This window comes from Ictalurus punctatus, chromosome 9 (assembly GCF_001660625.3).
Source record: "Ictalurus punctatus breed USDA103 chromosome 9, Coco_2.0, whole genome shotgun sequence".
Classification (NCBI taxonomy): Eukaryota; Metazoa; Chordata; class Actinopteri; order Siluriformes; family Ictaluridae; genus Ictalurus; species Ictalurus punctatus.
Genome location: NC_030424.2, coordinates 13,792,131 through 13,809,065, shown reverse-complemented (window position 1 = coordinate 13,809,065; position 16,935 = coordinate 13,792,131). Strand labels below are relative to the sequence as shown.

The 16,935-nt window shown below is 38.9% G+C and overlaps 1 protein-coding gene across 6 annotated transcripts in view; it reads left to right on the top strand.

The window, feature by feature from the left end:
• Positions 1-16,935, top strand: part of dtnbb (dystrobrevin, beta b) — a 36,591-nt gene that overhangs the window by 1,023 nt on the left and 18,633 nt on the right. For 2 of the 6 annotated variants that reach the window (XM_017475365.3, XM_017475364.3), the window contains exons 1-10: positions 1,194-1,503; positions 3,702-3,751; positions 4,130-4,200; positions 4,965-5,045; positions 5,199-5,412; positions 7,620-7,705; positions 8,293-8,447; positions 8,558-8,663; positions 10,054-10,220; positions 10,888-11,012. In XM_017475365.3, the coding sequence (XP_017330854.1) occupies positions 4,131-4,200; positions 4,965-5,045; positions 5,199-5,412; positions 7,620-7,705; positions 8,293-8,447; positions 8,558-8,663; positions 10,054-10,220; positions 10,888-11,012 (1,004 nt within the window). In that variant the 5' untranslated portion in view covers positions 1,194-1,503; positions 3,702-3,751; position 4,130. Of the gene's footprint in view, positions 1-1,188; positions 1,504-3,701; positions 3,752-4,129; positions 4,201-4,964; positions 5,046-5,198; positions 5,413-7,619; positions 7,706-8,292; positions 8,448-8,557; positions 8,664-10,053; positions 10,221-10,887; positions 11,013-16,935 lie in introns of those variants that run through there. The other 4 variants (XM_017475361.3, XM_017475362.3, XM_017475358.3 and 1 more) reach the window with 4 other exon arrangements.

Here is a 16,935-nt window from a genome sequence, read left to right as displayed (position 1 = left end):
CACCCTGTCCAGGGTGTACCCTGCCTCGTGCTCGATGCTCCCTGGGATAGGCTCCAGGTTCCCCGTGACCATGAAGGATAAGCGGTATAGAAAATGGATGGATGGAACAATAACACGTTTTTAAATACGTCTATTATTAGTCTTCGATTGTTTGGAGTGTCGGCTTATTTGTAGTCCCTGAGAATGAGCTGATACACATTAGGTCAAGCGCATTAATATTAACGTTGATGTTAAAGCCGGAACTACTTCTGCTGTTATACTAATACGCTGCACACCTTCTGACCAATCAGATCCAAGTATTCAGCCACGCTGTGCTATATAAATGCATTAAAGTGCACCTATTATGTTTTTTTCAAATATTACCTTTCATGTAGTGTGTTATGGAGCTGTTTGTGAATGTAAAAAGTCTGTAAAGTTTCAAAAATCAAAGCGCACAACAAACGGAGTTATCAACTCCCAAAAGAAGGAAGTGATTTTGAACAGCTGAAACGAATCATTAGTAATTCCAGACTTTTTCCTGTACTAACCTACATAGGTTTGTAACAAAAAACCCCGCCTCTGGTCTTCATTGGCTGCTCCCGAACAGAGGAGCTGAACTCATGGTAGTGGGCGTTTCCTTTTGACACACGCTGACAGCGATAGACCAATCACAACAGACTGGGACATCTGACCAATCAGAGCAGACTATGCTCTCTGAAAGGAGGAGTTTAGAATGAATCCTTTAGAACGGATCATTTAACGAGTCGATGGGGGGGGGGGGGGGGGGGGGGGGTAATGCTTCAAAAAAATTATGCATTAAAGTGTTTTATTTATTTATTATTATTTTTACCTTGGATGCATGTACATTTATTGTATGAGACCTTTAAAACAAAATTTGGCACATTATTTCAAAACCATAATAGGTGCTCTTTAATATAAACCAGTGATTTGCCTTGAAGCCGGAACTACTGTCAGAGCTGTTACTCGCCACCTTCGGACCAAGGATTCAGCAGCGCTGTTGTAGAAATCAAAATGTCTAATGTAGAAATCAAATATGTCTAATATGTGTACAAAAAAACAACAACAACAGTAGTATTTTAAAAAGAAATAAAACGGCATAGATTATTGCTCGTTGTTGTTGTAGTGTCTGTGTGTCGCTCTGCTGCCCTCTGCTGGTCCTCGTCGGTGCTACAGAAGCGCTCTCTCTCTCTCTCTCTCTCTCTCCCTCTCTCTCTCTCTCTCTCTCTCTCTCTGACATACACACACACAGTGGGCGACTTCTCACTACTGCAGTTCGTTAACACTGAATCAAAAGGAGCGTTAACCACGACACAGGCGTAATGACGGCGAGCAGCGCGGCGGTGAAATGCCGAGCAAACGCTGGATTATGAGATGATGAAGCGGTATTAAATCGAGCTCGTGACATGAGCGTCGGGAGCGCGTTTTCATCTCCCGAAGCCGAGAGCGTTTATCCCTGTGCTCAGATGCTGATGATGGTAGCGCAACCTGCGTGATTTCCTGCTGGTAAGATGATCTGCAGACGGCAGTTTCGGAAAGGCCGGGGCTCTAACACTCTAATACTGTAATACTATAATACTGTAATACCGTATAGTGCTGTATAATGACACCGCGCGCTGTAGCCTGCTTGGTTTGTTTGGAGTAAATAAGAGCATAAAGAGCTGAATTTGTGGCACAGCCGCACTCTGACGTGTATGTGTTCGCCTGGACGCGTCGTAACCGTGGAGAATTGCGTGTGTTTTCACGCCGTCACGGCTCTCAGACCGAGCGCGGGTTGGATGCCGAGTGGATGGAGGCTCTGCTCGGACAGTTTGTGCTCACGTCATCGCCGCGGATCGAGGTGCGGTTGTGTCATTCGCCTTTTTTGTTTTGTTTTGTTTTTTTGCTTTGCGTAGTAAATTTCAAAAAATAAATAAAAATGTTATTATTACTATTAATATACATTGGAGATTTTTTTTTTATGGGCAGCGTTTGAGTTGCAGGCTGGAGCAGCGTTATTGAGGGCGCAGTGAATTATTATCATGCACAAGTCGTTATGCGGTAATGATCTCAGTGTGTAATTCACACTCAGCAAACGATGCGTATGACATAATGGTGTGAGGCAGAGCTCCTATTCGCTGCGCCTCAGAGTGGAGTGGCTCAGGGAACACCAGCACACTGCTCTTTTCAACTAGAGTGCATTTACTAACCTCAATAATACATAATAATAATAATGATGCCTTGTGTCAGGGCGGCTTAGTGGTTAGTACGTTTTCCTCCACCTGCAGGGTTGGGGGTTCGAATAGCGCCTCCACCCTGTGTACACGGAGCATGCTTGTTCACATCTTCCTCCTGGTACTCTGGTTTCCTCTGGCAGTCCATGACAAGACATGCATTTTTAAGCTGATTGGCGTTTCTAAATTGTCCGTAATGTGCGAATGTGAGTGAGATTGTGTCCTGCAGCGGGTTGGCACCCTGTCCAAGGTGTCCCCTGCATTGTGCCCAGAGTTCCCCGGAAATGGCTTCAGGCTCAACGTGACCCTGTGTAGGATAAGCGCTATGGAAAATGGATGGATGGATGGATGCCCTATGTCCTCTTAGGGTTCTCTGGTTTCCTAGCAGTGAATGAGTGTATGACTTTGTGTGTGTGTGTGTGTGTGTGCTTGGTATCTTGTAATATACTCGCTGTCATCCCATTCAGAGTGTATTCCCACCCCGCACCCAGTTTTCCCAGGATAGGCTCCGGATCCACCGTGACCCTGACCAGGATAAAGCATAAACTGAAGACGAATCAATAATAATAATAAGAAGAAGAATAATACTGTTAATAATGATATCCCGTGTCCTTGTCCATCTCATCAGGATTCTCTGGTTTCCTCCGAGTTTCCTCGGACACTATTTGGATCTAACCAGATATGAAAGGGTTCCTTTTTGAGTCAGGTTCCTCTCAAGGTTTCTTCCTCATATCATCTCAGGGAGTTTTTCCTTTCCGACGATCGCCGTCGTCTCTGGCTTGCTCAATAGGGACAAATTCATCAGTTTAAAATTTAGGTTGGAAATGTATATATTTCTGCCAAGCTGTTAAATATGTAAAGTTGAAGTAAATGTAACATTTAAGCCCCTAACATCCCAGCTTATTATTCAATTATGTTTTAACACATATTATTTAGCAGCCATGAAGAATTACTCAGTAACTACAGACAAAACAAACAGGAAATGTAAGTAGTTACGAGAGTGAGCGGTGCATGGACCCTCTAACCGATCCTGGTTAAACAAATGCCTTTTAAAATTCTTGTAAAAAGTATTAAAGCTCTTGGCTTTTTGAATTCCAGAGTGTGGAGTCACAGCAAGTAAACGCTAAAACCAACCAGCACGTTGAAACTACATCTCGTACAGGCTTCAAAAATCCATAACGTCTGACGTTTACAGTGACTGAAGGGGCCGCACTGTGTTTCCTGCCTATCGTTAGAGTCATTTGTATCATTATACCAAATGGTGCTGCCTTTGCAGATAGAAGTGGCGTACGGAATCATTATTTGCACATTATGATGAGAGCTAAAGTGCTCTTTTGTCAAAACAACAGCGGAACTGATTTTAACAAAGGCCTTACTATCACTGCAGCTCTTACTGAGACGAGACAAACATATGTATAACCTGTGTATAACCTAATTGTCTAAATGGTTTGTAAAAAAAAAAAATAATAATAACTTTTTTTTTATTTACAGGAACTTCCCAATTTCGCTTCCTTTTAGCTGAGATTCAGCCCAACTGACAGGTGATCAATGAATTATTTACTTCACACATTTATTTACACTTTATTATGACTATGCACAACATGCTGTATGACAGCTCTAGTCTGTAATTAGAAACAGAACTCATTTACCGCAGCAACAAAAGTTTAGCAATCATTTTAAAAAAGTATTTCGAAACATTTATATGCACTGTTGGCGCTGACTTCATGAGAAATCTGTATTTACTAGAAAGAAAAAAACCCCCCACAAATGCTTTAAACACTGTATTGACAGAGAAATTCAGCAAAATAGAAAATAGCGTCACGGTGCAGTTCGCTTTAGAGAATCACCACTTCACATTAGCAGGTATATGATCGTAGAAAAGATGACGTTAAGAGCCATTGTGTGTTTTTGCTGTTTAGAATGATTGAGGAAGCCAGCAAGAGTCACAGCAAGGTCACAGTGGAGAAGAGACAGCTCTTCATGGAAATGAGTAAGTTAACGCTCGTTATATACAATCCTTTACAACACAAGTACATGCACAGACATTCACATGCACAGGGTAAACTTCTCTCTGTTGTATAACAGAGCAATTGACTTTATAAACTTGTGTTTTTCAAAGAAAAAAATAGGAATATGTCAAATATACACTCACTGGCTGCTTTCATAGGAACGCCCATAACAAGTATCATTCAGCTATCCAATCAGCCAATCATGTCATAGCAGCACAAACATCATTAAACATCAGAATGGGAAAAACTGTGATCTCAGTGACTTTGACAGTCACATGGTTGTTGATTCCAGACTGGTTTGAGTATTTCAGAAACTGTTATAATAAGAATGGGTGCGAGAGAAAGAAAAAAAAACTGCCAGTGAGCTGCAGTTCTGATGAGAATGGCCAGACTGGTTCGAGTTGACAGGAACACTCAAATAACAACTTTCTTTAAAACAGTTGTGAGCAGAAATGCATTTCACAATGCACATCTCTTGACCTGTATCTCTGTGATTTTATGCGTTGTGCTGACGCCACATGATTGGATGACTGCATGAATTACATGAATATGCAGGTGTACATGTGTTCCTATTAAAGTGGCCGGTGAGTGAATGTGCCAGAAATAGTCAATGTTATTAATCCAGATAAAAATGAATGCTTGCTTTTAAATTGGATAAATGTCAGTAAATCTATTTAAAATCCGTGACGGCCTACTTAAAGAACTGATCCATAATTAATCATATCATTTCCTTTGCTGTGACCAGGAGCCCAGAACTTTGATGTTATCCGTCTTTCAACATATAGGACGGCGTGCAAGCTACGATTTGTACAGAAAAGATGCAATCGTAAGTTGTACTTTCATTATTCCTAGCTGTATACCATTATTTCTTGTTTGTTTCTCTGATGTAATCACGTCCTGGCTACGTGTGTTGAAGCATCATTCGCAGCAAACCTTACTGTTGACCATTGGCTTTCTTCTCTGCCTTCTACTCTTACAGTTCACCTGGTGGACGTGTGGAACATGATCGAGGCGTTTCGTGACAACGGGCTGAGTACTCTGGACCACAACGCAGAGATCAACGTGTCACGGTTGGAGACCATCCTCTCCTCCATCTTCTACCAGCTGAACAAGCGCCTGCCTACCACCCACCAGATCAATGTGGAGCAGTCCATTGGCTTGCTGCTCAACTTCATGGTGGCCACCTACGACAGGTGCAAGATGGCATGTGGTAACTCGGTTCCGGAGCCATGTGGTGGACGATCAGTTATATCGAGCCAGTTTCACATCTATTACAAAGCAATGCGAATTTCATACATATTCTTTGCTTGAATTTACTTTAGGACTATCTGTTCCTATCATTTTTGCTCACCTGAAAATTCGGTATTCTGCCACCAAACACCTCTAGATGTAAATATGAGGAAATGAAAGCTGAACATCTGTTCTATCGTATCGTATTCATCTTTCGATCTCCAGCCCAAATGTCTTCAGTGTGTAGCAAAAAAACAATAGAATTCGCCTTACTGTTCCAATATTTTCAGAGGGGATTTTACCTATAGTTGTTGCCTAACTAGTTTATACGCTCTCAGATATAAAGGTCACAAACTGTGCTTTTCATTGTTACTGGGTTGGTATCATCAGGGGTATATGTTTTGTATCTTTAGTACAAAAGCACCCTGGGCACATGGAAATGTGAATATAATATACCATTAAACATAACTTTAGTCACATAATGGGACATGAAAGACCATTAATGTACCTTTAAAGCCTTAGCACCTTCCCAAGTAAAAATAATAATGCATAATACAAGACAATACATGCATCTTTGATGGTTTGATCTGAGGAATAGTACATCTTGGTACCTTTACAGTATTTCTGTGAGCGTAGATGCAACCTGATGTCTGTACTACTGATAAATGTTGACGGATATTTTGGAGGGTTGTTTAAAATTATTCCGTAAACGAATCTGTTATAAATTGTAACCGACTTCATAGTGCAGACCAGTAACACTAGTAATTTGTTGTGTTATTCGTTTTAATTATGTGTCTATGCAGGACTGTTTCTAGCTATTCTATTCAGATTCTAGCTATTTTCGTAGGGCCCTGTGAGAATGCAGGAAGTCTGTGTATGTATGTGTGTGTATACATACATATATATATATATACACACACACACATACACACACACAGACATACGCAGTACTATGCAAAAGTTTTAGGCATATGCAAAGAAATGCTGTAGAGCAAAGATGCCTTCAAAATAATGAAATTAAATGTTTCTACATAAAAAATACAGTAAAGAGCAGTAATAGATTAAACAAAGTCAATATTTGGTGTGACAGAAATAAAAATAGTTTTCATGAGCATCTTGCAGAACCAGACACGGCTCTTCTAGAGACTTTGACTGTCGCACTTGCTTCTTATTTTTGTTGTAAAACGCAGCAGCCTTCATTGTGTTTTTTTGTCTGAAAAGTGTCTCTTACGTAATCTGTTGCTTTCTTTACTGACATACAAACTGTAATGTTTGTGAATCTAAAACATTTTTTGTACTGACTTGATAATGTAGAATTCATAAAACATAAAATAAAAAAATCTATAACAAAGTTTCTACTAAAAAAATAGGGTGCCTAAAACTTTTGCACAGTATATATATATATATATATATATATATATATATATATATATATATATATAATGTTAGTTTGCATCAAGGGTAAGGATTGTGGGTCCTAAATGTGACCCTGCCCTGTGTGTGCGGAGTTTTCATGTTTACCCCGTGCTTCAGGGGTTTCCTCTGGGTACTCCGATTTCTCTCCCCAGTCCAAAGACATGCGTTAGGCTGATTGGCATTTCTAAATTGTCTGTAGTGTGTGAATGGGTGTGCGAATGTGCCTCGTGATGTTTTGGCACCCTGTCCAGGGTATACCCGCCTTGTGCCCCGAATCTCCTGGGATAGGCCCCAGGCTCCCTGCGACCCCGTGTAGGATAAGCGGTACAGAAAATGGATGGATGGCATGTTTCACACTAAATTATGTGAGCTTATGAGACAGTTTTGGAACATAATTTTTAAGTTCTTTTTAGCCATCCTAATCTTAAAGGGCATCATTATGCCATGCTGTAATGTCTCCACTTGCTATAATGGAGTACATTTAGTGTCAGGGAATCTTTAGGGGGGATTCTTTTAACTTAATCAGTATTCAATGCCTCTCTCACACTGCACGTACAGTATTGTCTTCAGATGGTGGATTATTTTACTAATACGGTAAAACGTCGCATATTTTCACGAGACAAGTTATCATAACAGATTAAACCCTAGCCCTGGATTAGACTAATAATGGTTCTCCATTTGTAGTAATTCAAGGCTAAGCTTAACTGTCCCTGAAGCTTGTCACAGCTCTTTAAAGAGTGTGTTTGTGTTGCAGTGAAGGCCACGGGAAGCTCACGGTTTTTGCCATGAAGTCAATGCTGGCAACCATGTGTGGAGGGAAAATTGTCGATAAATTACGCTGTAAGTACTGTACGCTAACATTTCCTTTTTTTGTAAAGTTGAGTTATGGCATCATTAATAGGGTATTTTGTAATATCTCGAGTACTGTGTATTTATAAACATAATGTAATTTCGACATTCTAGCATCACTTCTAGCATCACTTCTTTATGGAACTGGAGTTGTTTAGTATTGTGCATGAAGTCCATCATTTTGCCTTCCCATCATTTTTATTCCTTCTATCATTAGCAGCATGCTAGTGAATGTTTGCTGCCCTCTTGTGTATTTTTATGAAATGATTTATTATTAGAAATGTAAACTATACACTAACTCATTAGTATGCTTTCATACTGTACCCATATCTATAAGCATAAATCAGTCAAATGTGAGTGTGTTTATTCTTTTAGGTTTTGTCCATTTATTAGCATTGCGTTTAGAACAGTACTCCATGTAGTTGCATTCATTGAACACCCTGTGGTGCTGTTTCCTTTTAGGTTTGGTCAAAAAATACTGTGTTTGATTATAATACCAAGAAGTGTTTTTTTTTTTTGTTTGTGACAGAATATTCTTGGTATAAACAATGGCAGATTCCTCTGCTCTCTCTTCTCAGATATTTTTTCTCAGATATCCGACTCCAGTGGGACGATGGTGTTTGCTAAGTTTGATCAGTTTCTCCGGGAGGTCCTGAAGCTGCCTACTGCTGTGTTCGAGGGTCCGTCATTCGGTTACACGGAGCACTCAGTGAGAACATGTTTCCCTCAGCAGGTGAGGGTCTCTCTTGCACAGCACCTTTTAATGGTCCCTAACTGATCATGCTTCTACACTGATGCTGCACCTCACAACTGGCTTTGAGTGTCTTACCTTTGTTTTGCCAGAAGAAGATATTATTGAACACCTTCTTGGACATTATGATGGCCGATCCACCCCCGCAGTGCCTCGTTTGGCTACCTCTCATGCACAGACTGGCCAATGTAGAGAATGGTACGTGCTAGAAATGGTCTATCTTAGTGATGTAATTGAGTACAAACGCAGTATTTGGAATGAAGAGATAATGTATTTTAGACAGATTTTGGTCTGTCGTCATTGGATTGTTTCAGCACCCTGACCACTGTCTTACTGAATAAAATAAAACCAGACAGTGGTGCTTGAAAGTTTGTGAATCCTTTAGAACTTTCTATGTCTCTGCGTAAATATGACCTAAACATCATAAGATTTTCACACAAGTCCTAAAAGTAGATAAAGAGAACCCACTTAAATATAATGAGACAATATTATACTAGGATATATATTTATTGAGGAAAATGATTCAATATTACATATCTGTGCGTGGCAAAAGTATGTGAAACTTTGCTTTCAGTATCTGGTGTGACCCCCTTATACACTAATAACTGCAACTAAACTTTTCTCAGCACTAAGTGTTGATCAGTCCTGCACATCGGCTTGGAGGGATTTTAGTAGAGTTTTAGATTTTTTCCGTAACATTCCTCAGTACAACCCTGTCCAGGGTGTACCCCGCCTTGTGCCCGATGCTCCCTGGGATAGGCTCCAGGTTCCCCGTGACACTGAAAAGGATAAGCGGTATAGACGATGGATGGATGGATGGATTCCTCATTACAGAGCAGCTTCAACTCTGGGATATTGGTGGGTTTCCTCAAATGAACTGCTTGCTTCAGGTCCTTCCACAACATTTCTATTGGATTAAGATCAGGGCTTTGACTTGGCCATTCCAAACGGTCAACTTTAGCCTTCTTTAACCGTTCTTTGGTAGAATGACTAATGTGCTTAGGGTCATTGTCTAGCTCCATGACCCACTTTATCTTGATATATAGAAATATAACAAATTCTAAAGGGTTCACAAACTTTCAGGTACTTCTATACAAATTGGCATGAACTTTACAAAAAAAAAAATGCATTTATGTATTTGAGTAAAATACAATGAATTAATTTCTTAAATATGAACTAGTATGTTCATTGCTGTTCATCATTATTAAATGAAAATCGTACAGAAAAATCATACAGGCATTGAAATGCCATTGAACGGATCCCAGCAGTAGTATTGTATCCCAGCTTTGCATGACTGTGGAAGTTAACTAGTTGAAGAAAGTTATGTTCGGCAAAATTACAATTTGTTGCTATATTTTGTTAATGAAAAAAGCTAAGCCATGCCCACTTCTGATACAGATACTATAGTAGCATTGGGTTACTGCCATAGTCTATCTTGTGAAAAAGACTGGGTTGTTTTCAGCTTCTTGCTGCTTTTTTATGCTCTCTCTCTCTCTCTCTCTCTCTCTCTCTCTCTCTCTCTCTCTCTCTCTCTCTCTCTTTCTATCTCTCTCTTTCTCTTTATCTCTCTCTCTTCATTCTGGTCCAGTCTTCCATCCGGTGGAATGCTCCTACTGCCGGAGCGAGAGCATGATGGGTTTTCGCTACAGATGTCAGCAGTGCCACGGCTACCAGCTTTGCCAGAACTGCTTCTGGCGTGGCCATGCCAATGGTCCCCATAGCAACCAGCACCAGATGAAGGAGCACTCCTCGTGGGTATGCAGAGCCCCCTGAGGCTGTCTATAACTCATTCACGTCTATACCCAAACAAAATCAGCTGCTGTTTAAACATATCACTAGTAAAATAATCTAGAAAAATCCAAATGATAGGTTTGTGCTGTAGCACAGTTGCATGTCTGGCACAGAGTGATAATTGAATCCAGTCTGGAATGTAATTTTCCTCTGATAAGTCATTTTTGTGTACTTAAGATTTTACATCACATCTATTGTCCCGAAGCTTAATTGCTATTCTGAGAATTGAAGCGTAGGAAAAAATTGAAAAAAAATTGAAAGTGCTTCCTGAATCATTCCACCACAATGATTATTTTCAAGGTCAGGCCAGTCCAGGATCCTGCTGAATCACACAATACTTTTCATAAACGTACTTGACTTGCAAATTAGAATGTAGAAGTAATATTTACCTGACGTTGATTATGGGCTGGTTTCTCAGACAAATAAACCCATGACTAGAACAGATTTGTATTGACGAGTAAATTGTGTCTAAGACAAAAATACTTCACTTCCCAAACTTCCCTTTATTTCTTTCCAGCAGGAACGTTCCCTCCTCTCTGTGTAGCGTTTTATGACTGGGTCAATGAGTGTAATTGGTATTCAGACAGCATCAGTGTGTCTAGCTTTGTCTTTGTGTCTGTGCCTTTCACAGAAATCCCCAGCCAAGAAGCTGAGCCACGCCATCAGTAAGTCTCTGGGTTGTGTGCCAATAGGAGAACCCCCACACCCTGTGTACCCCGAGGCATCCGAGAGACCACAGGACCTGGCACATCCTACGTAAGTACTAGACTGTTACGGTTTTTATGGGACCGCAATATACTATCAAAACACCCAGTTGCCCTCACCATCATATAGGGGTTTCATTTAGTAGGTTTTCACAAATGCAACCGAAGACAAAAAAAACCCCCAAAACCATTTAAAACGTGTTAAGCTAATAGGCCCAGCGCCCAAGGGTTTTGGATCTCCAGGGGCTTTGGTTGCTGTGGCAACTATATAACACAAATGTATGTGCAATGAATGTAAGTAAATAGTAGTGCTTAAATATTAGCCCAGGACTGTAGGCACCGTGTGAAATAAATGAAGAATAGTTATTAGCCTTGAATATGCGCATATACCATATTTCAATATGTGAAGGCATCATTTTCTGTCCCTATGTCATATTGAAATTTTGACATGGTGTACAAGCGCTGTTAATGTTGAACGATAAATTATCTCCAGATCTTTTCTGTTGAGTAGTACAGACATTTGCATAGTGGTCATGTGCGTATCCATTAGGGTTGTCATGACATCATAAACATATCTCACGAAACTACACCAGCTGAAGTATCACGATACCAAAAATTATACCGATTCCATGCAGTATTGTGTTAATACAATCATCTACGAAATGAATCAGAAATACATAGATATAAATAAAAACAGGTGAACCAGATTTTCCTTTCAATACGATATTTAATGAGAATGAATAACTGGCTATTGGAAAAACTCAAGAACAATCATACAATTGGCAAGCAACTAATTCAGTCTGCCACATATTTCATCTATTGTTCCCTAGAGCAGTGGTTCTCAACCAGGGCAGAGAGATCGGAAGGGGGGCGCAAATGGTTTTCAATTAAAAAAAAAACAGTCTGGGCATCATTTAGGTTCTCGGTGTATTTTATTGCTTTTCAAATAGAATATGCATAAATGAAAAACGTTTTCTCTCCCTCTTTATTTTCTTTTTGCTGGGGAGAGGCGGAGCTTAGTTGGCTTTTATCTAGCTGTCAGTGCAGACCAGTGTTGCCAACTTAGCCACTTTTCAGACCCCTTTAGCGACTTGTTTGCAAAAAAAAGAGCACCTAACGACAAATCTAGCGACTTTTTGGACAAACCTTAGCAACTTTCCAAATGTCGGCCGTCCTGTCCTACAAGCGCGAGGTCTTGCTTTCCCGCTGCATCTGCTCTTCAGTGAGAGGCCGAGAGCCGGAGATTTTACAATGCCGTGGATAACGAGACGCGCCCTTCATCCCAATTTACATCATTCACATGCGATTGTTTTTAGAATGCAAAACGAATGTAATACAACATGTTTTGCATATAAAATAGTCCACGTTATTACAACCTAGTTCTCTTGCTCAAAGTAGTTATAGTGTTCAGAAACATTTTTGATCCTTCATATTCCATACCTGTCCGTTATATAGTTTTATAAAGTCATAAAAGTTATTTTTAAAAATCATACAAGGTATGAAAAGTAATTAAAAAAGTACAGAATAGATAATCATTATACCTGGTCTCCTCCAATATGTGTGTGTGTGTGTGTGTGGGGGGGGGCATGCCACATGATAGGGGAGGCTTGAGGGGGCTTTAGTTACAAAAGGTTGAGAACCTCTGCCCTAGAGCAATGAAATCATGCGAATGGAAACTGTCCTTAGAGTACTACATTAGGAATAAATAACTGAATTTGGAAATAAACTCCAAAACAAATCATAAAATTGGGAACGTTAGCTCGCTTCTAGCAAACACGGATAATTTTAGTATTTACACACACAGTGGTTAGCATAACGTTAGCTTGCGTGGTAGCAAACAGGTAATCTTTAAAGATTAAGGTAAAGAATTTAGGTTAAATGAAGTGTCGCTAACCTTTGTGTATTCTGCAAAAGCAGTTGGATGTGTCGTTTTAGCGAAAATAGTATTAACTGCTGCACATTACTTGCAGTATTTTGAAGCTTCAGTACTTCAGTATCTTCAGGGTGCAAGCCTAGTATCCATACAGATTCTCTATGCAAGTCATAAAGGTATCAAGTGCTTGATTTCTATATGTATGTAAGTGTTCTAATGCAGTAATGCTTAAAAGTAATGTGTTTTTTTCTTCGCAATTCCAGTCCTTGAAGCCCACTGCTCTGCTCAGTTTCAGTTTTTCCCTTCTCCCATCTTACCAGACCCAACTTATATGGTGTGCTAGATAGTTAGGGAAAATGTAAAAACTCTGTAACCCTTGTTCTAATAGAAATGCAGTTGTCAGAAGATAATGGATACAAATTTCAAGCACAGCTCATTCCATCATTTACATGGATGGTGGCTTAGCTGTTGGTGGGTTGACCAAATGGTCCTTACTGTCCACTAGAGGGCACCCCAACTCACTTTACCCGCAGAGCTGAAGCAAAAACGCAGGTCAGCTTGAAACCGTTGACTTATTTCAATGCACTAGAAATAATATAATATAAATTTCAACCCATTGTCATAAGGATGATACCTGCTGCTACTATTATGTTAGAAATAATGCATTAAGCATCAGAATATTTCTCATGGCTACATGCTACATCGCTCATGTGTCCTTATGAAATAACAGATACTGAAATTCTACTAGCATCAAAACAAGTCAAAGCTGGAAAGACACATTAACTGTATATAAGTGCTGGATTTTAAAAGAAATGTTACATGTACAATTTTTGTCACAAACAACAGCTACAAAAGATTGTCTTTTTAAAAAAACTTTTAAATTCACAATATTTTGCTCTTGAAAACTTGCAGTAACTCAGTTTACTGCAGATATAAAAAGTAAGATGCATCCCGTGTTGGCTGTGTAGGAGGTTTTTCTACAAGAAAGTGTTCTTCTGTTGGAAAGGGTCATATTTCATTATTTACATATTACAATGGAACCAGTTTTGTTGCTTAAACAGAACGAAAATATGTCAACATTAGTCATTTGTGAAATGTCAAAAAATACCTCAAAGAATAATGAAATCTATCAAAAATAAATAATCAAATCCATTTATTATGCGGCTTAATGTGTAAACAGCAGGGGTTCTGTTTTTCTGATTTGAAAGTTGAGAGGTGTCATTAAACAAGCTGACAGATTGTAGAAGTGACTATTGAAGAAACTTCACAGCAATAACAATACTGGTATATATATTTTCCAGGCTATATTTGTAAATGAATATAAGTAGTCATGTATACATAGTAATATCAACATCAATGGATCTATATGTATATTTAACATTTTACAGATGACATTTAGCATGTCATATCTCAGGATGTTTGTATATATTAGACACCCCAGCTTAGTAATGAAATTTACTGAATACTGTACATACAACAATCTCTAGATATGTTCTGTGACAGAAATTGGAGACTTGCAGTGTAGTGAAGGAACACAATGCTAACTCAAATATTCATTGACCTTTGTTTGTACAGGTTACATTAGTTACATTCACTAGTTACTATTACACTAGTTACATTCATTTCTGCTTCTGTTACTTACCGAGTTATTTTAATTTTTTAAATTTATTTCTAAAATTGAGAACGACATTTAGGAAAAGGCTGGAAAGAAAAACATTGTGCGTAAAATAAATATAAAAGTATGTTTTTCTGTTTTACTGCTCGATAATTGATCAGGGAGGGATATTAAGGGCACTGCTGCTCATGGCTCGAGTTTGATTTTACTGACTCGCTGTGCTATTTTATTGTGACTATAAAACGGCACAGTATATTTGATATTACAGATGTAGTTTCTTACTTAATTTTATTATTTGGATATCCATCAGAGTTAATAAACAGACATTTGGTTAACCTTGAGGAGAGGGGGGAAAAAGACGTATTGAATACGGTTTAAGAAAGTATCATTTACCACTGCAATTATATATAAATTATGTATGTATAAAATGCAGAGTAAAAGCTCTGGCAGCGCTCTGGCATCAGTAAAACGGCCACAGAGATTCAAAGGCCAAAACCACATTGATATTTGTGGGCAGGATGTTTGAAAATCACAGGGGATTAATACACTTTATATGATTACAGTGGTAATGTATGTTTATAATAATTTAATGGTCACTAAAGATATTTCTGTGTTCTATTTACTAGAGGTCGACTAATAGTGGATTTTGCCCATACCAATAACTAAGTTGTGCCGTGCCTGCCGATACCTGATTAATCAAACGACAGTTTTTAAAATTGATGCTGAATGAAAACTTAACACTCAAAGTAAAATATCGCTGAACTTTATTATAGAAATAAACAGCACAGACTGTACCATGAAAATGTACTGTACTTTAAAAATTTTTAAATCTCAGCTGATCCTGCAACGGACGCAACTGTAAAAAACCTATCGGTGTGGAATTTTGATTAATCAGCAAAACCAATCAGTCGTTGTCTAACATTTACTAAACTGGTGAACGAAAACTGAAATGAATGCTCTATCCAGTGTAAAGTGAAAAATGTCGGGAGTGATTGAGTTGTACCATGAGTGCAGTGTCATTTCTGATGTAAAATCTAAGGCTTTTAATTGAGTTCGCCTTGACGTTATTAGCAGTAGCAGCCTATTATCTATTTTTTTGTCTTGTGTGTGATCTGGCTGCTTCTGCCCAATGCCTCCTTTAATCCCAATGCACACCTCAAACCAGTATACTGCTGCTTTCAGTATGAAAATATTGCCAGATGTGGTTTTTCTCACTGACTTCATGTCATCATAAGGCAATACTCTTTCAGTATTTCAGTATTGGAAATAAATACCCAAATTTCCATATTGGAATATTGGCTGCCCGTGGATCCCTGTGCATATCCCTATTACATGCAGTATATTCAAAAGCAAGGAACAAACGCTGTTTCATACAAAGTTTTAGACTATTTTTCTGACTGACACTATTATATTATATTAAAATGTACGGTATAAAGAGCACTACCAAGCTTGTTTTATAAGTATAAATGGATCACAGTCATTTGTTTTCTTGCTACGTTGTGTAATAATGAAAACTGTACGTTATTAGCAGACTAAACTGGAAGGAACTCATATGTGTATTCAGTTCTTTTGTCTAATTTCTCATTAAATTGATGCTTATGGTGTAATTTTTCACTGGGGATTCGCCAAGCTCACATCACATCAGGTCGGTCAGATTTAGGATATAAAGCGTTCGCTTTTTTGCCACAGAGATCTTCTTGTCAGTAAGTGAACAGCGAGTGAAGAAAAACGAAACATCTTTATCCTTTCAGGATTGCTCTTAAAATCAGATTTAAGGTGTGATGTGAAGCTACGTGAAACACAGAAGCCAATAAAATAAATGACATAGACTGGTGTAATGAGACCCTGCATGGCTAGGAAGCCTCTTGTAAGTGATGTAAACATTATCTAATCCTAAAATATGTATTTTATTCACCACATTTTTGTAAGTACTATCTTTAAGATCCATTTTAGGATCCAGTTTAGGATCCTAGGTTGTTTGTCTTTAAAACTCCTAATGATCAAGCCTCTTCTTACAGTAGCTCACAAAAGTGAGTACACCCCTCACATTTTTGTAAATATTTGATTATATCTTTTCATGTGACAACACTGAAGAAATGACACTTTGCTACAATGTAAAGTAGTGAGTGTACAGCTTGTGTAACAGTGTAAATTTGCTGTCCCCTCAAAATAACTCAACACACAGCCATTAATGTCTAAACCGCTGGCAACAAAAGTGAGTAGACCCCTAAGTGAAAATGTCCAAATTGGGCCCAATTAGCCATTTTCCCGGTGTCATGTGACTTGTTAGTGCTACAAGGTCTCAGGTGTGTCTGGGGAGCAGGTGTGTTAAATTTGGTGTCATCGCTCTCACACTCCCTCATACTGGTCACTGGAAGTTCAACATGGCACCTCATGGCAAATAACTCTGAGGATCTGAAAAAAGAAATGTTGCTCTACATAAAGATGGCCTAGGCTATAAGAAGATTGCCAAGACCCTGACACTGA